We start from the raw sequence: 24936 nt of genomic DNA on the forward strand, positions 1-24936 counted from the left end.
GTGAACACAAAAGAAGTGCTTCTGTCTACTGTAAAGGAGTACCTTTACAGAAAAGGTAAAGTTTGAGATAGGAAATGAATGATAAAAGGGAGTTCAACTGGTAGTGAAAGAAGACAGAGCGTGCATTCCAGGTAGGGGGGATATTACAGAAGAATGAGAGAAATGCATAGTGACAAGAGCATGTCAGAGATCCACAAAGCAGGAGGAGGAAGCAGAGGGATGGTCATCTAGATAGGGTGAAGATCACAGAAGATCCTGTATGACATGTAAGGAATCAACATTTTAGCTTAAGGCCAGCTTTTAAGCTCCGCAGGGCAGGAATTGAAACAGAATCTGTCTTGTTCACCACTGACAACAAATAGCTCGGAGATATTCTGAATACATGAAAAAAAAAATAAAGCACTTGGAAGATGAGAATTTTACACAAATAAGTTCTACGGATTTAAAATACAGCATGGTGATCACAGTTAACAATACCGCACTGTATATTTGAAAGTTGCTATGAGAGTGAATCTTCAAAGTTCTCATCACGAGAAAAAAAATTTGCAACTAGTGAGGTGATGGGTATTAACTAGACTTTTGTGGCAACAGTTTTGCAATAGGTACATACGTCAAATTATTATATTGTACATCTTAAATGAATACAATGTTATATGTCAATTGTATCTCAATAAAATTGGTGGGGGAAGAATTTCAAACAAGAAAGCGATGCAACTAGAAGAAGAGAAACGCAAGGCAGGGAAACCAGCAATCAGGCAAATGACAACTCAAGTGAGGCATGAAGAGAGCAACACAGGGCCACGCTGTGTGGATGAAGAGGTGAAGAAAAGGACAACTTTATTATGGAGGCAAAATCAATTGACATGGCCACTGACGGGATGATTAGGCAAGAAACTTCTAGAAAGAGTTACTCCCAGATTATTCTTGTATGGCATGATTACCACCTTCCACAGGAGAAGGATAATTTTTACTGGGTGTCTCACCTGCACTCTTCGGACAAGCAAATAAAAGTACAAACACAGCTCATGTTGGAACCAGGAAATCAGAGAGAGTACAAAAAGATATTCTGGAACAACATTAAGGAACCAACCATGTTTATGCTTCATTCCTTCTCACCACTTTCACTGGTCATTTCTTCCCTCTTCTGGTCCCTTTTCCTTAGTCTGGTTTCCCTGCTAACATAAAACTCTCCCTTGAGGTCCTATCTACTATTAGATACCACATGATCTTGTTTTTCCTCCTCCTCATCCGTCTATACAGACTATTTCATTTTCAGTCCTCAACCCACTGTTATCTGAACTCTTGGGACTCCTTTACATTTTCAAAGCTTCCATTTACCCAGTGTTTATGGAAGCAGTCTCTGCTGACTTTAACATGCATTCTCTCATTTGATGTTCATACAATTCCGAGAAGTGAATACTAGCATTTTATAAGAGGAGGAAATGGAGGCTTAGGGAAGTTAAATGCCTTGCTCAAAGTCACACTGACAGTAAGAGTAGAAATAAAAATTAAGTATGCCTCACTCCAGAGCTTAAACTGACGCTCTCAAAATGTTCCCAAATGCAACCCCTCACTTTCCCTAAACCTAACAGTCTCCTAATGTGAAAATATTATAGAAGTTCAGAAAAGTACACACATCAAAAGAGAACAGCTTCATGAATTTTCTCAAATGAACATAAATGTGTAACCAGCTTCTAGATCAAGAAACAAGACATTATTAGTTTTCCAGAAGTCCCCTCTTCCAGTAAAAACCTCCTCCTAAGGATAAGCATGATGTTCCTTGTGATTACACAATACAGCCTAATGCACTTGTCCAGCTGGTCTTCAGTGGCAAGATCAGGGATAACTCTAAGTAAAATTAGGTAGTAGAAATATATATTGGATTCACTCTGCCATTTGCTCAAACATTTTTATAAATATTGCTTGAATCTCTAGAAAAGAAATACTAGTAAGTGCTGCCCTATCAATCTCAGATACCTACCCTTTTTAGTGGAGGAGGGTAAGTCCTAGTAAAAACATTGCCCGTAATACCTTAGGATAAACCTTCATTATATTAATTATTTGAAAATGTTCTTCAAAACAAAAAAGGACCTTTTAAATTGTGTTTTCCATATATTCTGTATTTTCTTCCAAGGTTGTTCCATAGGCCGGGAAGAGCATTATTTCATGAACTCATTAACCATTCTTAACCTATGCAAAAATCTTTTTAAATTAACCATTCTTAACCTACGCAAAAATCTCTTTTAAATCCTAACTTTGTAAGAGATATTTCATATATGGTAGTTTGCTATTAAACCTTACAAAGTCCAAAATACTTACACATGCCCTTTCTGTTAAAAAACGGTACATTTCCATGGTAGGAAAAAGGTGATTCTAAAACATTAAGTCATGCTCGACTGACATATTTCTCAGTAAAATACAGACATATTTTAAGATTTAAAAACTAGGGTTACTTACACAGAACACTGATTCTTGGAAACAATGAAGTCATACTGGTTTATTGTAAAGTTCTAAAATGGCACATGGGTGAAACTACAAAGGGGAACAAAGATTAGGTTGGTATTGACGAGTGATTCCTAAATGTGTGAGAGAGAGGTAGGCTTCATTAGAAGGCTGTCTGTTAAAAATAAGGATTCCTAATCGGAAAATATCAGAAAAACCCAAACTGAGAGACATTCTACAAAATCACTGGCCAGTATGCTTCAAAACTGAAAACATTACAAAAGACAGAGACTAAGGAATTATCCCAAATTGGAGGAGTGTAAGGAGAGATGACAACACAATGGAATGTAGGATCCTGGCCAAAAAAATGGAACTACTAACAAAATTTGTATGAGGTTTCTAAGTTAATAGAATTGTACTAGTTAGTGTTCTTTTCTGGGTTTGATAATCGTGCTTTGGTTACATAAGATGTTAACATTTGAGGAAGCTAGGTGAAGAGTCTAAAGGAACTCTGACCTATTTTTGCAAGTCTGAGATTAGTTCAAAGTAAAAAGTAAAAAAAAAAAAAAAAAAAAAAATACAGATTTGTAGGTCCCAACCCCAGGCTTCTGATCTAGTTAAGTGGGACTCCAATCAGACTTTTAAAAAATTCCCTAAAAGATTCTGACGTTCCACCAGGTTTGGGAACCACTGGCTCAGAGTTATTATCATAGAAAACTCAAACAAATATTCAGGATAATAAAATGATTTTATATTTATAGAGCACTTAAAACACACCAAAGTGCTTTTGCTTACGATATCTCAGTTGATCCTGAGAAAAACTCTGAGATAGATCAGGTGCTAGTCCCAATATACTAATAGGGAAGCTTTAGCTCCAGAAGGTGAAATAAAAGCCTGAGTCACAAGTTTAGTAAAAGACAATAAAGGTCTCTTTATTCCTAGTCTACTATTCCCAACATCTTACTGATTTCAAAATAAAATGACACTATATTTCAACTAATCAGTACTTAATGTCAATAAATATATATAGTTTAATGGATACAGAGAAATATGAAACTATTATTATCTTCTAGTAAATTAAGGTTAATCTGATTTTCTAACAACCAGAAATCTCTACTACCTGTATAAATGACAAACGTTTGCCATAAATATTATGTGAGAGAAATCAGATGATCCGAAAGTAGAAAAAATAAAATGAAATCAGTTAAGTAAAATACCCAATTTCCAAAGAGCATTCCATTCTTCCAACACAGATCACAAAGAGTCTACTATATGAATTCTAAAATATAATATCATTATAAATGAAACTAAAAGTTCATTATAGATACATTCTTCGCGTTGGTGGTATAGTGGTGAGCATAGCTGCCTTCCATTATAGATACATTCTTCAAATAAACTGACAGTTTGCTATTCTTAGAAATATCAGCAAAGTAAAGTGCAAAATACAGAATACATGAATAATAAGGGCTTTTTGCAAGTTTTGTTTTTAAAACATTAAAGGGATCTGTTATCAATGTTAGCAAATTGCAGCAACAAGTAAAAGAACTAAATATCAAAACATAGCTTGTTTCAGACAGCAAAGGGCAATTTCAAACTAAGTATAAATTTGAAATATTATTTCATTTGCACTAGAAAACCTCAGTGTTTATACTTGACATCTATATTTGATTTTCAGATGTAATTTATGCACTCATCTGAATCCTACCCACATGTTTATTAGTAGAGGCTGAGTAACAAGCTGCATTCTACACAATGTCAATTTGTAAGTGCCCCCTATTGATTCTCTCATTGCAGTAATTGGACAAACAATGACTCTTGCCCAATTAGTCCATTTGTTGTAATTAATGCATCCAATTCATCATAAGTGAAGGAAACAAGCAAAAATACTATTTCACATTATAATGTTTTTCTTTGTAAGCCAAGTGAAAGACACTGCAGCTATTTTTAAAGTCATAAAATAGAAACTTTCTCTTAAAAAAAAGAAAAACTTTTAACCTGGTGAAATTTCTCCATTTTAAGGTCAACTCAAGACTCCAGCTTAAACTCCTCTGGGAAAAGCAAGTTTTATTTTATTTTTTTTTAAAGGTTTTATTTATTTATTTGACAGAGAGAGAGACACAGTGAGAGAACACAAGCAGGGGGAGTGGGAGAGGGAGAAGAAGGCCCCCCCGCCAAGCAGGGAGACCGATGCGGGGTTCGATCCCATCATGACCCGAGCCGAAGGCAGTCGCTTAATGACTGAGCCACCCAGGCGCCCCGGAAAAGCAAGTTTTAAAAAAGTGTTCTTTATTTTAGTTAATCCTGCAGTTTGTGAAAGTAACATTGTCTTGTATGCTCTTGGTAACTTGGACTATAAATTACTTCCTGTTTAAGGATGGATAGGATTTTTTAAAAAAGTTGAATCACTGAGTTGTTTCAATGCAAGTATTAGCTAAGTATTAATAATCATAGTCAATATATTGACATATTCTTATTCTTTTTTTTTTTTTAAAGATTTTATTTATTCATTTGACAGAGAGAGACATAGCGAGAGAGGGAACACAAGCAGGGGGAGTAGGAGAGGGAGAAGCAGGCTTCCCCGCAGAGCAGGGAGCCCGATGTGAGGCTCGATCCCAGGGTCCTGGGATCACGACCTGAGCCTAAGGCAGACCCTTAACGACTGAGCCACTCAGGTGCCCGACATATTCTTATTCTTAAAAAATACTTCTTTTTTTAAAAGAGAAAAGGGTGTTTATATTGAAAAATACTGACAGAGTAGGAGCATTAAATCAAAAACTTTACTTCAGTGGCTCTAAGATACATATTTTCCCCATATATTAACATCTATAAATCAAGATTCATTTAATAATCAAACACATGCCATAGTTTTAACTGGCAATATTTTTTTTCTTTCTTACACATAAAATAATGGTGTGCCTTATAATCAATGCCATCTTAGATTCAATGAAATACATACAACACATTGCTAATGACAGACCTTACTAATACATTTTATGTAAAGGTATACTGCTTAAAAATGGAACTGCAAATCTTCATTGAATTCATAACAAATAATGCACGCTGTATCAATTCTTTCTGCAGATGAATGTGTTTCAGATTTTCACTGAGTTTAAGTTTGGATCTAAGGAGTGAAATCAATAAACATTTTACCTGCCTGGCATTTAAAAATTACAGAACCTCTATAGACTACTAATGGCATATGATTAATAATTTTAAAAAAATAATAAATTTATATCATACATTTTTTCCAGGTTTTTTTTTTTTGGTCATATGACAAGAAACAATTAATTAATATATTTATATTTTATCCAGATATTAAATTCTTACTATTTCGAATACATGCAAACAGGGTCTCATTTGTCACTTTATTAATAACATGGACTATGAAATGATAATTCTCAATTTCTGATGATTCATATTTTCCCTCAGATTTTAATTCATTTTTTCCTTATATATTTTATTTAGATGTAAATGTATCTCTACAGACATGCATATGGACAAACTTACATGTTAGTTTTATTTAAAAAATACACATACATATATGTATATATATGATGCAAGGTAATTAATTAATGTTATTTTCCTTCTTCCTTTCTGCGGTCTCAAACTATAGCAAAAAAGGGCACAATATAATTTCAAAATTTAATTATGTTTTATTGTTTTTCTTTATAACATCTTTAATTTTTTTTTTTTAAAGATTTTATTCATTTATTCATCAGAGAGAGAGAGAGTGCGCATGCACAAGCAGGGGGAACGGCAGGCAGAGGGAGAAGCAGGCTCCCAGCTGAGCAAGGAGCCTGATGCAGAACTTGATCCCAGGCCCCTGGAATCATGACCTGAGAGGAAGGCAGACGCCTAACCGACTGAGCCACCCAGGCATCCCAACGTCCTTAATTTCTACTTGAATTTGATAAATATTTCCTAATTTAGAGTTTTCTGCTTTCACTCAAGAGAAAAGCTATTTCTAGCCACTTGATATCTAGCACACAGAAAGAATAATTATGAATAACACAAAAAAGAAAATAAGTTTAATCATGAAGGACTGATTAAATCTGTAGGGCCATAAAACATTTTTAAGTATCAAAATCATTCTACCTATGCCAGTCCAATAATCTGTAACACACAGAAGTAAATTCTAATTGACAACATGGACACATAATTTAAATGTTAAAGTTATAAACCATAAATTTAAAAATGCTCCAATTAAATCATGTGATATTCTACTATATAATCAAATCACACATAGAACCGTAAGAAAATTCTACTTGAAGTCTTAGAATGAATTTATTTGAGAATCTAACTCTCTACTATACTAAACCATTAGCTATGTCCCTGAGGTTTCAGTGAAGGATTAGCTTGCCATTTCTGTTTTTGATTTAACAAATCAAATCCAACCATTTGGTAACATTTAGTATTTAATCTACTCATTCATTCATTCCACAAAATTCATTCCATTCCATTCATGGAGCATCTATTATGTACCTATTATTACTAAAGAAATATCTGCTATTCTAGTTGAAAGGCAGCTTGTTAGAACCTGACTGCCAAGATCAGGACCAACATTAAAGCAGCAAAAGGCTGTTTCCCTACCTCACTATTTTATACCTGCCATTTCCATTTCAACTCACCACCTTCCACTTAACCGTGGTCAACCCTTTCAAACAAAATTTACCTCTCCTAAATCCTACCCTAGCTACCTGATAAACAGAAGCATGCTCATATGAAAAAAGCCATTAATAAGTTAACCTATTACCCCTCTTAACAATTAGCAACTGTTTTTGTTTTTGTTTGATTTTTTTTTTAAGTAGATGTGCTACCAAAGTGAGCACTGTTAGCCTTTTTTTTTTTTTTAAAGATTTTATTTATTTATTTGAGAGAGAGAGAGAGAGCTCATGAGAGGGGTGAGGGTCAGAGGGAGAAGCAGACTCCCCACCGAGCAGGGAGCCCGATGCGGGACTCGATCCAGGGACTCCAGGATCATGACCTGAGCCGAAGGCAGTCGCTTAACCGACTGAGCCACCCAGGCGCCCTGTTAGCCTAACTTTTTAACTGGTCTTATTTAGGAACAGAGCCTTAATGGAAAGAGAACCTAGGCAGATGAGTGAAAGTTTAGGCTTGAAGAAAGGGGCGTGGCTCCTGGCTGCAGCCCTTTCCCTAAATAGCTACATGCTATTTATGTTTTCAGAAAATAACGACGGACATTTATTAAATTCCGGGTACTGCTCCATATGCTTTAAATGCTATTAAATCATTTCATCCCCAAAATAACACCATGAGGCAAGTACTATCATTATCCCCTTTCTACACAGGAAGAAAGTAAAGCTTGGAGGTTAAGTATTTGTCCAGGGTCACACTGCTTGTAGGTGACAAAACTGGGATTTGAACAAATACTCTTGGCTCCAAAGCCAAAGAACTTAAGCAAACTAGCACACTGTGCCGACATAACTCACAGAGGTGGAAAGATGAAATGAGACTGTACACAAGTGCTCTGAAAGGGGCCCTTTTTTCCTTGTATTTTTTAAAAAATTAATCTACAAGAGTAGCAGAAATGATAAAAAGGTTTCAAGCACACTGGCAAGCAGAAGCAGTACTAGTTTTCTTCTTTCTAGACCGTATCAAATCACATGTGTGGGTGAAATGAACACCAACTCTGACTGTACATCAACCATAACTTACTGTTTACAAATTTAGCTACTCTCAAAATTTCTATTTCTCACTGCTGGTGGTTAAACTCTAGCATACGTTTCCTTCAACTTTCTCTGGTATCTGTCCTTTGATGGTGGCAATAACCCAACTCTTCTCAAACTAACAGAAAAATAAAACTTTCAAAAGAAAACGTTTAATTTATCATAAAATGCTGTTAATTAAAATTATGCAACTAAACTATTTAAATGACTTCAGGGGTGCCTGGGTGGCTCAGTCGGTTAAGTATCTGCCTTCAGCTCAGGTCATGATCCCAGGGTCCTGGGATCAAGCCCCACATCGGGCTCCCTGCTCAGTGGGAACCCTGCTTCTCCCTCTCCCACTCCCCGTGCTTGTGTTCCCTCTCTCGCTGTGTCTCTCTCTGTCAAATAAATAAAATCTTTAAAAAATAAAAAAATAAATGACACAGAAATTAAAAACTTGTCAAATTCAAAATTTAAATATAGCAGCTTACTGGAAAGTACAGTAATATTTCAATTGACTAGTATAGGAACTCTAAGTTGTATATAAATTTCATTTCCAACTACATTTTTTCCTCCAACATGACAATCTTTGTCTTTGTCTGATAAAGATGACCAAGAGATCCTTGTTTTACTCCAACTGCTTAATAATAATATAGAAGGCAAGCTTCCATTTTACTTTACTTGGCTGCAACTTAAAAATTCCTCTATCAAAAGGATGATCTTATAATCTCAACAAAGTTTTCTCTAGCAACTGCTCAGTGTCTTGCCATGTATTTATCTTTCCAATACAATTTTCACCTGTTTTCTCAAGAATGCTCGCTCTAAAAACAACTACTAAATTGATCAACACTGTGCAATATTAAGATCATTTATTAATAATCTACCTACTTCTAACAAAAATATAAATATCACAGAATAAGTCAGACACTCTACTGCAATATATTACTACTCCCTACCATATTCACGTTTCAAAAATCCACGTTTCTCTCTATTATGATTATTTCTAATTTCCCCTTATGTACATTGTTTTTCTAGAAACAGATTCATTTCTGGTATCTTTTGCCTCTACCTATTTCCTCCCAAATTTAAACTTATTGTAACTTCTGAAGTTTCTCTACCAGTTTCTCTTGGTTTGTGCATTATTTTTTTAATGCCCTTCCAAATAGTACAACACTTTACCTATGTCTCTGTGTAAGTTAAAACTGGAAAACTTTAATTATACTAACTCTTAATACATTAAAGGATTAAATATGGGATTTCCTAATTAAAACTAGACATAATATTGGAAAAATAAGATACCTTCATGCCAAAACCTTTAAATAAAGGAGCAGAAATTTAACTTTCAAATTTCATTTTTGCTGTCTGCAAATAAAATGTAAAAATCACAAACATTAGTCACTGCTCTATTATGGCAAGAGAGCCCATGTTATTTAATGGTTTGGATTGAAAGGCATCAGGACATGACAATATAATTCAGTTTGGTGACTGCATTTAAAATGCTGAGAATTAATTTGTTTTACAAATTTGTATTAGTTCTAAATATCTATATAATGTATCAATTATTTCTTAAGCAAATGAAGATTTTCATAATAAAGAAATTTTTTACTGTGTACTTTGTGTGGAAAAAAAAGAAAAAAGCCTGCAAAAATGGCCAAATATTCCTGTAAAAAAAAAAATTCCAAACTGTTGGCCTTTGGTTATTTTTACCCTTGCATGCAAAAATTTAAATATAATACAAATATTAACATTTATTTTATTTTGTTTTTTGAAAATATATCAGATGAGTAGTCATATAAAAACACCAAGGATTAACATACCCCTCTAGAGCAATTCCTTGGCCTTATAATTCTCTTGGAGCATTAATCCTCACCTGGCCTCTTTATTACATAAAGTAAATCAGAAAGACAGTGAGGGGAGTAGACCAGTAAGAGGTTAGAGCTGCTCATCGTTGATTTAAATGGTCTTATTCTTGTCATTCCATTTAGTCCACGGTTGTGGGTTTATGAGAAAGGACTGTATCTCACATTTCCAAATTATAAGGTGCCCAATGAAGTACAACTAAGAGGTAAAGAAATCTTGTAGAAGATTTCAATGCACTTTCTGTAAAGAAAGTGAATTTGGCACAGCAATGGGTTTGGTTTTGTTTTCCTTTTTCTGTTTTATGTATGACATATTTTCCTAATTTAAATTCCTTTTACTAATATTAATATACAAAAAGCTATGTTCACAGAATTGTAAAATGTAGTAAATCTTGGAATATTCCCCAATTCATTCAAAAAAGGAAATAAGGTACACATAGCATCTAACAACTTAAAACTTCAAAGTGGGAGAAAATACATAAAATCAAAAGTAAAAGATGAGACAGACTGCACTCTGACAAAAAAATTCAAAGGAATTAAATTTAATTCTTAACCAACTTACCCAATTTTTGTCTTCTCTTTTAACTTAGAACAAGTTTTTGTTTTTTTGCCCTCTTTGTCCTTTGGCTTGGATTTCATCCGTCTACCTTTCTTTTCCTCTTTTCCTTCAACTGAAGCACTAGGGAAGTTTTCAGGACTCATTACTCGTGGAATATTGCGTTCCCCACGTTCCTTTGCTTTTGCTATGGCCTCTGATATTATCCGATTAGCCTTTTCTTGCTTGCTTTCTGATTCCACTTTTTTTCTCTGCTTCTTCTCAGACATGATCCTCACCTGGGTATTCTGCAACTTAGTATATGTCCCAGAACCATCACTCTTCTTGGAAGATGGAGGCTAGAGAAATCAGAATACTTTTTATACAACGTATCAAAGTACATCTAAACAATTAACATAAATATACGAACATTTAAGATTATGCTTAAAGTAAAATATGTGAACCAGTATGTGAGTGCTACAAACAAATTTAAAATTAAAACAGTGTGTTGATCTAGAAATTAGTGTAGGTATAAAATAAAAAGCTCAACTACTGCTTTTAAAAATGAAGGTTTTTCCACACAAATACTCTGTGCATTTGAAATAAGTCTTTTCTTTCCTCCTCACTCCAGAACTCTGAAAATTAATAAATTTAAAATAGCAATTTTAATTTAGAATTGACTACTCCTTAGTTTATTATAATTTTTAGAAATATAAAGCTTCTCTTTACAAGAAATTAGAACTAGAACCTGAAATCATTTAAATCATTTTTTAATGTGCAATCTATGCAGCAACATAGCTAGTTAGTAAATAGACATTCCCATACTTAAAATTAGAGAAAGTTTTAGTTTTTCCGTGAAAGAGTTAAATGTGAATTTTTTTCTTTCTGTATCATAATTATTTTGCTCAAGCAATTCTGAAAAAAACCCCCGTTTTACAGTTTTACGTTAAAATTATTAATATTTTAGCAAGATCACAGGAAGCAGATCAACAGCATTTAAAAAAAAAAAAAATCTTCTCCAAACACGCATTCATCCACATATACTCAGATCACAGTTTTGTTATGTTCTTACCCGTAAACATGCCTCTGACTATAGCAAAGGAAAAAACCACCAGGAATTTCCACACACATTTTCATGCTGATTCCAGTGTGCTTCACTGGATATCTTTTCTATACCTGCCTCATCAAAGGCTTCATAGCAGTGCTGGAGCACTGGGAAAGGAAGGGGGGTTTGGAACGCTCACTAAAATGCCACCTTAAGGCCTACAGGCTATAACAAATAACCAAGACTCGAGGAAAACAGCAACAAGCTCAAGATGGCGATGCAGTACGACTCCCGCCGCAGCAGCCAGTAATAAGGAAGGTTATTCAATCCCATTAGCCTTTTAGCCCAAAGAACCCCTCCTCCTCCCACTCATTCAGGCTTTCACTTACCCTTCCTCTTGGCCTCTTCACTGAAGACATTTTTGGCGTCAGACAAAGGCTTGCCCTCTGCTTTTTCACCACCCCAGGCAGTGCTCAAGAAAAAAGCATTGAAAGAAGATTCCTAAATGGCCTATTTAGCAAGCTGCAACCAAGAGATGCACAACCCTCCACAAACACACATTGTGATTTATCAACACATTTCTGCCTTGGCAAGTTTATAGCCACTGTTCATCCTATTTAGATATGAAAAAGGCTGTAAACCCCTCCTAAAAAGCTGAGTTTCCTCAATAGCTGTAAGCAGATAGCCAGATTCCAACAAAGCACAGAAAGAAATGAATGCACAAAGCATCAAAATGCATCAGCATGAATATTAGAGATGTCGTTAAAAATACTGACTCCTTCTGCGGAAGTAGGCCAGCAGATGGTGCTACCAGTTATTATTCCATTAGACTCTGCAATTTAACCCCCGATGGACTGTTCTTCCCTCCATGTAACACATTAACTCTAGCTCTGCCACTTCCTGCAGTCAAGTTTTTTAAAAATACACCTAAAACCTGATTTAAGAGCTCATCTGCAAACTAAAACCGTGGTGAAATAGCTTTATGTAGCTATCGATATTAACAAACAAAATCCGATGCAATTTTTACCGGGGAAAAATACTTTTCTCCAGGATACCATAAAATACTGGAAGTAGGAAAATAGCCGACGAGGAGCAAAGGGTTAAAAGAGCAGGTCATGCAAATGAACACAGAACAAGTGACTTCTCTTTAAGAAATTAGGTAACTTCTGATTCTTCTAACAAAAAGCTAACAATATTATTTTTAAGACGGAGTAATGAAGCCATTTCATTTAAATTCTAAAGAGAAGTTTAAGATTTCGATAAGAACACAGGAGAGCTGCCTGTATGCCCACAAAGAATAAATAACGACACTTAACATTTTTTCCTTATTTAAACCTGGAGAAAGACATTAATTTATTTTTCTAACATAAAAAACTCACAAAACCTTCCTGACCTTTACCCTTCATGTTCTATTTTAACTGAGCTATGGAGTTTTTCAGATAAAATTTTAGTTTCAGTTGCTTGCTAAAAATAAATAACAAGTCTTCATCATCAACTTTTCTTTCTATAAAAATTGAGACTATTTTAATAAGCAATGCCCTACCATACCTAAAACAAAATTTTCACAGCTTCAAAATTCAAGTTTACTTCTTTCATTAATACCATTTTTTCAGTTGGTCCTGGCAAGTTATCTGATATTTCTACCAAAGAACGTTTTTTGTTTCTTTCCTTTTAAGTACCGAAGGTCTCAAAATGGAGCAACGTTATATGACCAATGTCCAGGAAAGCCCAATGTGGACAGCAGGGGAAGAAATTAAAGTTTAGAGAACCACTAATGGCAAGGAAAGGATCTGACTGCCCTGCTGTTTTCTTTCAATATCCTTAACTCACTGACATTATCCTCAGAACCTAGGATGATTTCCAAAATATCTCACTTCTCCCGTTAAAGCTTTTCAATAGATTCTATTACTTGACTCAAAATCCCAATTATTTAACAATAAATCTTAATAGTAGACAACAGTAACAAAATCCATGGTCAAATATTTCTTCCGCTATTAGAAGACAGTATTTTAAAATTATATTCCCACAGAACATCAATATCAAGGTGTTGTAACTAAACATTTTTAATGTAGGTCATTTCCCAATTTACACATATACCACAAACTTACAAAAGGGTAGTTGATATGCTTTTTTCAATGCTACTGTCTTTCTCTTTTACCTTACATAAGCACTCATCAAATTGTCAAGTCTACTTAATTGTATCTTGTTCTATTTTCCTCCCCATCCCACAGCCCCTGCTGTATCAACTTCCCACTTATTACGGCTACACTGTAGTTATACAGAAAAATATCTTTCTTATCTGTAGGAAATATATATTAAAGTCTTTGGTGGTGATGAAACATCAGGTCTGCAATCTACTCTCCAATTCTTTACAAAGTGAAAGAATTTCTTTGTACTTCACTTGTGATTTTTCTCTAAGTTTGTCATAGTTTCAAAATATTTTTTTTAAACACGAGTTGTTTAAAAATCAAATATAAAGGCAAAGGTCATACTCCCCCAAAATGGTAACTATATGGTAAATGACGAAAACAATACAAAAAGAAGGCATATATATTAATATCATATCTAAATTTTTTTTTTAATTTTAATTTTTTAAAATTTATTTTTGAGAGAGAGAGAATGACAGAGAGAGAGAGAAGGAGAAGGGTGAGGGTCAGAGGGAGAAGCAGACTCCCCGCCGAGCAGGGAGCCCGATGCGGGACTCGATCCCGGGACTCCAGGATCATGACCCGAGCTGAAGGCAGTCGCTCAACCAACTGAGCCACCCAGGCGCCCAATATCATATCTAAATTTTTATAAGACAAAGAAGTCATAGCAAAACATAAAGATGATCTCATATGTGATATATTAATTATGTTGATAGTAACTGAAAGGAATATATGGAAGACCCGGCATATCATATTTCATTATGGGGGAAACTCAAAGATTTATGGTATGAGTGTTTTTCAAACCACAGGTCATGACCTTATAGCAACTCATGATACAAATTTAGTGGGTCCACATCACTAAAAAAAAAAATGAAATAGAACAGCATGAAAAAGTATGGTCTCTAGCTTTTATGAATGCTATGTGTTAAAAAATTAAAAAGTTTTCATACCTTTATGAGAGAAAGAAGCAAAGAGATTTGTTCAAGAAATTAGAGGTGTTAAAATCTGAGGGTGAAGTCAGATCTCTCTTGGTGGAATGATTTTCCCACATACTCACCCAACCCACACTGGGAATCTGTCCATTTCAAATATTTCAATTGTATACAAATAATTTAGACCATTGAATTACCAGTGTGTGGACAGGAATGGAAATGATAAATTTCTAAAAAGAAGGGGAGAATAATCACATGGCTGCTATACATGTACAATAGAATACAGTCTCCTCTATTGGGGAATGTTCTATTTCACATATTTTTAACTAATTAATTAACTAATTTATTTATTTATTAGAGAGAGCGAGCAAGCACAAGAAGGGGGAGGGGCAGAGGTAGAGGGAGAAGCAGACTCGACTTGGGGCTCAATCCCAGGATCCTGGGATTGTGACCTGAGCCGAAGGCAGATGCTTAACTGACTGAGCCATCCAGGTGCCCCTATTTCATATATTTTTAAAGTAATATAAAAGAATAAAAGGTCTCAAATAAGAAAACAGATACAATTTCTCAGTAAGAATAAAACACAGAACAGGAGTGCCTGGGTGGCTCAGTCGTTAAGCGTCTGTCTTCAGCTCAGGTCATGATCCCTGGGATCGAGCCCTGCGTCAGGCTCCCTGCTCCATGGGAGGCCTGCTTCTCCCTCTCCCACTCCCCCTGCTTGTGTTCCCTCTCTCTCTGTGTCTCTTTCTGTCAAGTAAATAAAATCTTTAAAAACAAACAAACAAACACACAGAACAAGGAATTTTCAACAACATAGGTAAAACTGCATGAGAGCTAAAAATCTTCCAACCTTTCTCAGAAGAGAGGACTGTTAGGCTTCAGGCCCAGGGCTGGAGGTGGACAGAGGCTCCAATGGAAAACAATATAAAACAGAACAGAGATAGCAAAAACCAGTGTTACTGCCTAGAGAGACAATGCAGAAATAACAGAAGAGAACCAACAGGGAAACCCCAAAACACTAAGTTCAAGGAACTAGCAGATGAAGAGGAGTTAATGAAGGAAAACAAAGAGAAACTACAAGAATGGTAGTTCTATACCAAAAAAATAATTTCAGCAAACAAGTGGTGTCATGGAAGCCAAGAGGAGTTAAAAATTCTGCAGTCAAAAGGAAAGTAAATATAATAATTTGATATTATAAATATAACTTACAAGGCATTTTAGTTCTTTTAAATTTTTTATAGTAAGTCGGGTGTGCTAGTTTTTAACCTCTTTATTTTAAGGGAAGTTAAGTATTATTTACTTAAATATTCATAAAAAACCAACCTTCTAAAAACAATAAATTTATAGTTAATCTTAGCAATATGTGTCAAATATTAATGTGGTGACTTCTTTTGGTTTTTATTTATTGCATAGAACATTTTTTCCACAAGCTACCAATAAAGACCTGCTTTTAAAGAGAAAAGAAGGGGAAAAATTGACCCAAGAGTAAATTATAATGTCAAAGTCTTTTTCTGAATTTTACCCCTAGATCTATTTTCAGAGTTTTTGATGGAAGCAAAGCAATTATTTTACTTTGCTTTCTTCACATCTGTGAAGTGCCATGTTCACAAACTAAAAGGCCTACTCTCATCTTGTGACTTGTACTAGTACCCAGGTCTCCATTTTTAGCTAACCATGACATTCCTTTCTTTTTTTAGCGTCATAAATCTTGAATTTTACATTGATAAGGTAATACTATTAAAAGTATTGCCCTTATTTTAAATCCACATAGCAATTCAGGCAAACAGTACATATTCACAAAAGCTATATTTTTCTGGGCACCTGGGTGGCTCAGTCGTTAAGCGTCTGCCTTCGGCTCAGGTCATGATCCCAGGGTTCTGGGACTGAGCCCCACATCGGGCTCCCTGCTCCATGGGAAGCCTGCTTCTCCCTCTCCTGCTCCCCCTGCTTGTGTTCCCTCTCTCGCTGTGTATCTCTCTGTCAAATAAGTAAAAATCTTAAAAAAAAAAAAAAAAAGCTCTATTTTTCTAAATACAAATTTGTTTTATGACTTATAGGAAATACAGAGAGAGGGGACCATGTTAGAGGATATCATGGGGGTGTAATCAGCAAAATCCAGAATGTAGAAAACTCTACAAACGACTCAGTCTCTTCAACAAAGGAACAAAACAAAGATATTTAAGACTAAATGATAAAAGAGAAAAAAAAAGAGACACTTAAAATACATATCAACCAAATATAATGAGTAGCCCTTGTTTTGACAGAGACCTGAAAAAAATCAATTGTAAAAATATATTAAACTACTAGGGAATTTTAACTTTGACCAGATATTTGATTATGAAGGAATTATAATTATTTTTTAGGTATAAAACTGATTTTGTAGTGGTGTTTTAAAGACAAAAATATTTGTCTTTTAGATATGTAAGTTGAAATATTTATAGATGAAGTGGTATGACTGAGATGCGCTTCAAAATAATCCATGGAGGGGGCCCCTGCGTGGCTCAGTCGGTTAAGTGTCTAACTCTTGATTTCGGCTCAGGTCATGATCTCAGGGATGGAGCTCCACATGGGGCTTCATGCTCAACAGGGAGTCTGCTTGAGATTCTCTCTCTCCCTTTCCCTCTGCCCCTCTCCCTACTCACTCTCTTTCAAATAAATAAAACCTTAAAAAAAAATCCACGGAGGAGGTGGGAATAATAATTAGAGGCTCATATAGATGAAACAGTGCCTATAACTGATGGCTATTGTAGCTGGGTGATGCATAATCTACTTGGGTGTACACTTGAAATGTTACAAAGAAACTTAAAAAGTTATATTCTGGGAATAACAAGTAGCTTGGCATAACAAGAAAAGGTGCATGTAGAAGAATGATAAGCAACAAGGACTGAAAGGTAATGGGTTCGATTATCAAAAGTGTTATAAATTATGCTAAAATATCTGGACTTTACGCTGAAGGAATGAGGGAATCAATAAATGATTACATAAAGAGAAGGGTATCCAATTTTTAGATTTAGGGTTGCTAAGTGGTTTCAATAAAAATACCTGAACACTTGATAAAAATTTGTATTTAATTTTTGAAAACTTTTATTTATAAAAGGCCATACAGGATATGAAAACAAGTAATATTTAACCTTTTATGTTAGCGTGTGTTGCTTTTTCAATGTTGTATTGTTTAAAAGTTCATCTTCTGCTTCCAGATACATTGAAAGTATGTTTTAAAAACATCAAACCACAAAACCTCACAAAGTTCACTACTTACTTGACAACATTAAATATACTGCATTCATCAGTCTATAAATTAGCCATGACACTACAAGCTTTGCTCAGGATAATGTCATGATTTAGGGAATAGGCTCGGGAGTCAGCCAGCCCCAGGTTCTAGTCCCAGTTTTATCATTTATTTGGGCCTCAGATTCCTCATCTGTAAAATGGAGATATAATAGTATCTACTGCGTGATACCAGGGCTGTAGCGAGGCCCAGCAGAAAATGTGCTTACTGTGGATCTGGCCAACAAACACTCAGAGATGCTAGGTATTACTACTGTTGCTGTGATGTGACACTGTGCCCATCGCAGGGATCATCCGTATCAGGGGGTATATTATGTCAGTATACCTTATTACTTACTAGGGATGTTGACTTTGATTGCTTGGTTAAAGTGGTGTCTATCATGATTCTCTACTATAAATCTCTTCTTTTATACTTAGTATCTTATGAGACTAAACAAATATCTTGTTTCTCATATACATTTGCCCAGTAATTTTAGCGTGCATTGATGGTTCTTGCCTGTAACAACTGTTGTGGTATTTGCCTAATGCAAATTTTCTATTCCTATCATTCCTCCCACATTTTCAATTGGAATTCTGTAAATAAAGCTCTCTCTTCTCCCTATTTGTTTATTCATTCATTCAACTATTTATATATAGCATATACTATACTATATATAGTATGGACTCATGGATATTTATTTTATTCTATGGGTTATAATCTGGTACTATGATTATTTACTTGTTGTTCAAACTGTCCCAGCTTTGGCCATTTAGAATACATATGGCCATTGCCAGATAACAATTCAAAATATCACACCAATAAAAAAATTAAAATATTATAGATAAATATCACTTTGGTAAATAATACTAACTTCCCATAGCACCTTTTCTAAAATGCTTCTTAGGGGAAAAAATGAGAAAAAAAAAGGTTTTTCTTTTTAAAGTTAATTTATTTAAGGAATTTCTATAACCAATGTGGGGCGTGAACTCAGGACCCTGACATCAAGAGCCACATGCTCTTCTGATTGAACCAGATGGCACCCCAAAAAGAAATTTTTTTAAAGACTTATTGAATATATTAATTCACTATATTCCTATGTGGTTAAAAATAAAATCAAATATTACTTCTAACTGCAGGTGAAAGAGGTCAAGCACAGATGGGACAAGTACATGTCTATCACACTGGAACAACTGTAGAGTTAACTCTTAAAAAAAAAAAAATCATTTTGCTAAGCATTGCCTACCATTCCCACATAGTGACGATTGATTCAAAGTTCATAAAGCATTAAATTTATGGTACTCTGCTAGGAATCAGTAACCTTTCCAATTTCAAAAGCAGTTTATCAAGTCACCATCCTCAGTTTTTCCCCGGCCTGAGAGACTGGAGTGTGGTGGTGGCATTCTGACAAAACCCAAAGGTGAAGTACACTCTTACAGCCTTGACGGGGCCTGATAAAGCGGAAGGGTAACAGTGTAAGCAAATTAACCACACAGTTACATAATTGGCTTGATAACACTAACCACCACAATCTCAATTCTTTTGGCAACGTTTCTGAATGTATTAATAAAATAAATACCAAGGAAAACGCCTCTTTCAAGTCTTTTAAAGGGGAAATTCAGAGTCATTTATGTTGAAAGACACTTAGTTTTTGTATACACTGCATTATGAAAAACCCATGTTAATTTTCAGAATTCTGAGATAATTTCTAAAAAACTATTAGAATACTCAAGTGATTATTAACAAACATAAATGACGTGAAGGGGAGTCTAATACAAATACATTTGCAATAAGGACAAAATAAGGCATTTAAACCTGATCTACAGTTGTAGGCAAAAGAAATACAATTTTATTAGATGCCGAAGAGTATCTATATACAAAAAGTCAAAAGCATTTTAAAAATCACGAAGTATACGTAATTTTGCCATATTAAAATTTCACCTTGCAGAATGCAAAGTAAGTAATGAGAGAAACTATGTCTCTGGATATAATTCTAACCACGAGAAAAAAAATTATTCGTGGAAGCAGAAGTGATGAGAACTGTATGAGAATGCTAAACAGGCCCTTCTGGGGTCTATGACAGTCTAGGCATAGCAATTGTGTGTCACTGACTTTATAAAGGTAGAACTTTTAAAGTTAAAGAAGAAAAAGAATCATTATATGACCTGAGACTATAAAACGATGGACAGATCAGTAAGGTAGGAAATGTAGTACCTCAAGTCAGGACTCAAAAACAAAAGTCCAATACTATAAGCAGAAATGATTCTAAAGGGGGGAAATTATCCCTAAAAATATTGGTTGCAGCCATTCAGATTACAAGGAGCAGAGCACAGATATAGAACTAGTAACAACATGAGAGGCACTGATCTGTAAGAATAGTGTTGTGAAGTCCACAATGACTTAAGGTTTGATAAATGACTAAGGGCAATTAAAAATGTTCCACTGGCTGTTTTGAACAAGAATAGCTAGGATCCTGCAGGCACCATGTGTGAGGGTGGGATGGATGGGAAAGGAAGGGTAGGGAAGGAGGGGAAAGATGACAGAGAACATAATTCAGATAGGAATGGGTGTCATCCTGATGCTGAGTCTGAACCTACATTTTCTTTTAAGAATAGGAGGAAGCAAACCTAATCCTGTCAAGTGAGCCCTTCCAAAATTTATCCAACCGATTCTACTTCCTAGCTTGTACTAAACCCCTTCAACTGAATATTTTCGGTTTAAATTTGTGAACTGGTGCCATTTGGTCAGTCTCCTGGGCTCCTGCTGGCCTTTCATTTCAGCCTAATCTCTCTTCAGCCACCCTACCATCAGTTCTTAATTAGCCTCCCTCTTAGCGCTGACCCAAAAATGCTGATTAAAAAAAAATCTTATGAGGCTGAATCTATAAATGGGCATGCTTGCACACATACACAAAACAACTACTTAAGTAAAAAATAAATGGTACATGCCTTAACAGCAGCTCATGTGAAAAATACCAGGGAATTTTAGCTCACTGTAAACGAAATGAGTGTATGGTGTAATGAGCTTGCCAAAAAAGCAAATTCAATCTTAGACTGCACAAACAGAAATGTGGTGTAATGAACAAGATAATTACGATATACTCCAGTTTCACCAAGAGAAATATACATTCCACATTATTAGACATTAGGGAAATGCAAATTCAAATCACAATGAGATACCACCCACTACACACCTATTTCCATAGGTAAGAAATAATAATAATAAAAAAAACTAACAATACTAAGTGGTGAAGAGAATATGAAGTAACTGAAACTCTTACACACTGCTGGTGGGAATACAAAATGGTACTGCCATTTTGGAAAACTTTTTTTTTTTTTTTTTAAGATTTCATTTATTTATTTGACAGAGAGAGACACAGTGAGAGAGGGAACACAAGCAGGGGGTGTGGGAGAGGGAGAAGCAGGCTTCCCACGGAGCAGGGAGTCCGATTCGGGGCTTGATCCTTCATGACCTGAGCCGAAGGCAGACACTTAATGACTGAGCCACCCAGCCGCCCCTATTTGACTGCTTTTTATAAAGGTAAATGTAAGATCATTTAATATATGATCCCAGCAATCCCACTCTGATATATTTGCCCAAGAGAAATGGAAACATTTAGTAACACAAAAACCTGTACACAAATGTTTATAGAGTTTTTATTCATAATGCCCAAATCTGGAAACAACCCAAATGTCCTTTAACCAGTGAATGCATTTGTTTGCAATCTTTGGCATATCTATATGATGAAGTTACTCAGTCACCTGAAAGAACACACTACTGATACGTGCAACAAAGAATACATTATGCTAAGTGGAGGAAGCCAGACTAAAGAGGCAACATGTCACATGATTCCATTTGTATGACACTCAAAAAATAAGAAGGAAAATTAATTATTGGTTGCCAGGGTCTGGGCTTGAGGAAAAGACGGACTACAAAGAAGCATGAGAGAGTATTTGGGGGTATTATAAAATTCTCGATCTTGATTGTGGTGTAGTTACATGACGTGCTCATTTGTCACAACTCAGAGAACTGTACACTAATAAAGATGAATTTTACTGGATGTAAATTGTATCTCAATAAACCTGCATAAGAAATGACTTATGTTCTTTAGATCTCAATTCCCATATTAAGAAGCTAATACTGCTAGTATTTACCCAAAAGAAATGAAAATATGTACACAAAAAAGACTGAAGTTCAATGTTCACAGAAGCTTTATTCATTATAGCCAAAAACTAGAAATAATCCACATGTTTATCAATAGGTAAATGGCCAAACTGTAGTATAGCCATAAAGTGGAATGCTAGTCAGCCATAAAAGGGACCAAACTACTGACTCATACAACAATGTAACTGAATCACAAATGCATTATACTGAGTAAAAGGAGTCAGACTCAAAGGCTACATAATTTCATTTATGTGACAATCTCAAAATAGCAAAAATATAAGGGAAAAATCAGGGGTTGTCAGCCCCTGCTGATTGGAGGGGCTACAAAAAAGGATAAAGGAATTTGGGAGGGCTATGGAATTATTCCGTATCTTGATTAGTGGTGGTGGTTACTCACCTATATATATTTGCCTGAACTATGCACTAAAAAGAATGACTTTTCTATATTTAAATTACATCTCAAAAAAAACCCCACTGATACATGAAAGAACATGGATAAATCTCAAAAATATTATGCAGAGTGAAAAAAAGGAAGACACAAAAGGGTATATATCAAATCATTCCATTTATATATAATCTAAAACAGGCAAAACGTATCTATAGTGACAGAAAGTATATCAGTGATTGCCTGGGGCCAGGGATGAGAGGATGACTGCATGCAAAGGGCAAAAAAGAAACTTTGGGGGGTTATGGGAATGTGCTATATATTGATGGTGGTAATGATTACATAGGTCAAAACACATCAAATTACAACTCAAATTACAACTTGAAATGAATATGTTTTATTGTATGTAAATTGTACCTTAATAAAATTAATTTTAAAATGTACTTACCAAGTGAACATAAATGGAACAGGATTAATTTTACCCCCATTTATCTATTTAATAATTCTTCTTCCTTAGTTTTAATTACTTCATTACAAACTAAAATTAGATTATATTATCCTAATTTCTGTAATTTATGCTAGTCTATTAGCTAGTGGTAGATAGCCAATTTAGAAAATAGTTGGTACATACAGGCAATATGTCCAACAACAGACTCTCTGGGGAACAGAAAGAATTAAAAGATTGAATGCTATCCACAAAAAAGTTGATACTCTTACTGTATAAATTATATATAGATCACACATCATATATGAGAAAAGGAAGCAAAACATAATCAGATGTTTGGGGGAACAGCTAAATCAATACGAATTATAGAGGAAAAGGACACGTAGGTCTGTGTTATCTAGCAGTAAGTTAATGTTTTTTTTTAAGATTTTATTTATTTACTTGACAGAGACAGCAAGAGAGGGAACACAAGCAGGGGCAGAGGGAGAGGGAGAAGCAGACTCCCTGCTGAGCAGGGAGCCTGACACGAGACTCAGTCCCAAGACCCTGGGATCATGACCTGAGCCGAAGGCAGATGCTTAACGACTGAGCCACCCAGGCGCCCCAATAAGTTAATTTTTGTAATGAAGAGATAATGAGAAGATGGTCAAGGGAGGGAGCTAAGCATGAGCAAAAGCATAAACAAGTGAAAAGATTTGTGTAGAGCATTGTTTCACAAGCTGTATTCCAGGAAATGTGAAATGTGAAACCATTCATATTCATATTAGATTCTGAGATGCTGCCCTGTATTTTCCCCTTCTTGGAGCATTATGATAAAGTTTAATTTATTAAAGCTTACTCTGAGAAGCCCAAAGAAAACTAGTAGTAATTAAACTTGAATAAATTGAATGGGCAAAATTACGAAAAACTTTTGATTCTCAGTGTAGACAACAACAGCAACCCTGTTATATCTTTTCAAAGCTATTTTTTTAAAGACATTTTATTTATTCATTTGCCAGAGAGAGACAGAGAGAGAGTGAGTGTACAAGCAGGGGGAGCAGCCGGCAGAGGGAGGAGCAGGCTCCCCACTGAGCAAGGAGCCTGATGCAGGGCTTGATCCCAGGACCCTGGGATCATGACCTGAGCTGAAGGCAGATGCTTAGACTGAGCCACCCAGGCATCCCTAAAAGCTATTTTTTTTTTTAAAGTATAAAATGTTTTTAAAAGTTGAGAAAGAAATTAGGTTTGTCCCCACCCATCTCTACCCCACCCCCGCCCCCTGATAGAAAGCCATATTTTAAACTGCTACAATCTTTAGCAACAATAAAGGGATCAGTACTTTATCCTTCCATACTGGAAGGAAGTCTGAAGAATGAGTTTGGAGACCAATGTGCACCAGAAGTTTGTTGGTTCTATTCTACTTATGTGTGAGTGTATGCATGGGGGGGGGGGGGGGGAGGAGGGAGAGGAAGTATAAACCACAGTTCAAAATGGCACTTTGAGAACAGGCAAGAATATTTTAAATAAGAGGGTGAGAGAATGAAAAATTTAATATTAAAGTATATCCCTGTAATACAAATACAAAAATAACTAGGGGCACCTGGGTAGCTCAGTCGGTTAAGTGTCCGACTCTTGGTTTCAGGTCAGGTCATGATCTCAGGGTCCTGGGATTGAGCCCCATGTCAGGCTCTGCACTCAGTGCAGAGTCTGCTTGGAATTCTCTCTCTCCTTCTCCCTCTGCCCCTCCCCGCACTTGCACTCTCTCTCCTTCTCTAAATAAATAAAATCTTTAAAAAATAACTAAATATAGGTCACAATATATCCTCAATATTAATTTTTAACCTACTTTGTTGATCCTAAATATTTAAAGAAAAATGAATTTATCTTTATACCTCTCCTATTCATCATCCCATAAGATATGGAATAAACTGCAGGAGCTACAACTGTATTATATTCTGACAAAGGCTATAAAAGACATTTTTCTAATTGTTCAGTTTAATGCAATCTTTCAGGATGACCTAACAGAACCAAAACCAAAAACACCTAAACACTGGTATAAATAATGAATTCAA

The 24936-nt window shown here is 35.3% G+C and overlaps 1 protein-coding gene across 11 annotated transcripts in view; it reads right to left on the reverse strand.

Annotated features, from left to right (window-relative positions):
* CHD9 (chromodomain helicase DNA binding protein 9) overlaps positions 1–24936 on the reverse strand; it is a 215238-nt gene that overhangs the window by 90769 nt on the left and 99533 nt on the right. For 8 of the 11 annotated variants that reach the window (XM_035025212.1, XM_035025216.1, XM_035025214.1 and 5 more), the window contains exon 3: positions 10530–10861. In XM_035025212.1, coding sequence (XP_034881103.1) covers positions 10530–10861 — 332 coding nt within the window. Of the gene's footprint in view, positions 1–10529; positions 10862–11574; positions 11899–11936; positions 14113–24936 lie in introns of those variants that run through there. The other 3 variants (XM_035025218.1, XM_035025217.1, XM_035025219.1) reach the window with 2 other exon arrangements.

The sequence above is a fragment of the Mirounga leonina genome, unplaced genomic scaffold, assembly GCF_011800145.1.
Source record: "Mirounga leonina isolate KUSES-001 unplaced genomic scaffold, KU_Mleo_1.0 Mir_180, whole genome shotgun sequence".
Taxonomy (NCBI): domain Eukaryota; kingdom Metazoa; phylum Chordata; class Mammalia; order Carnivora; family Phocidae; genus Mirounga; species Mirounga leonina.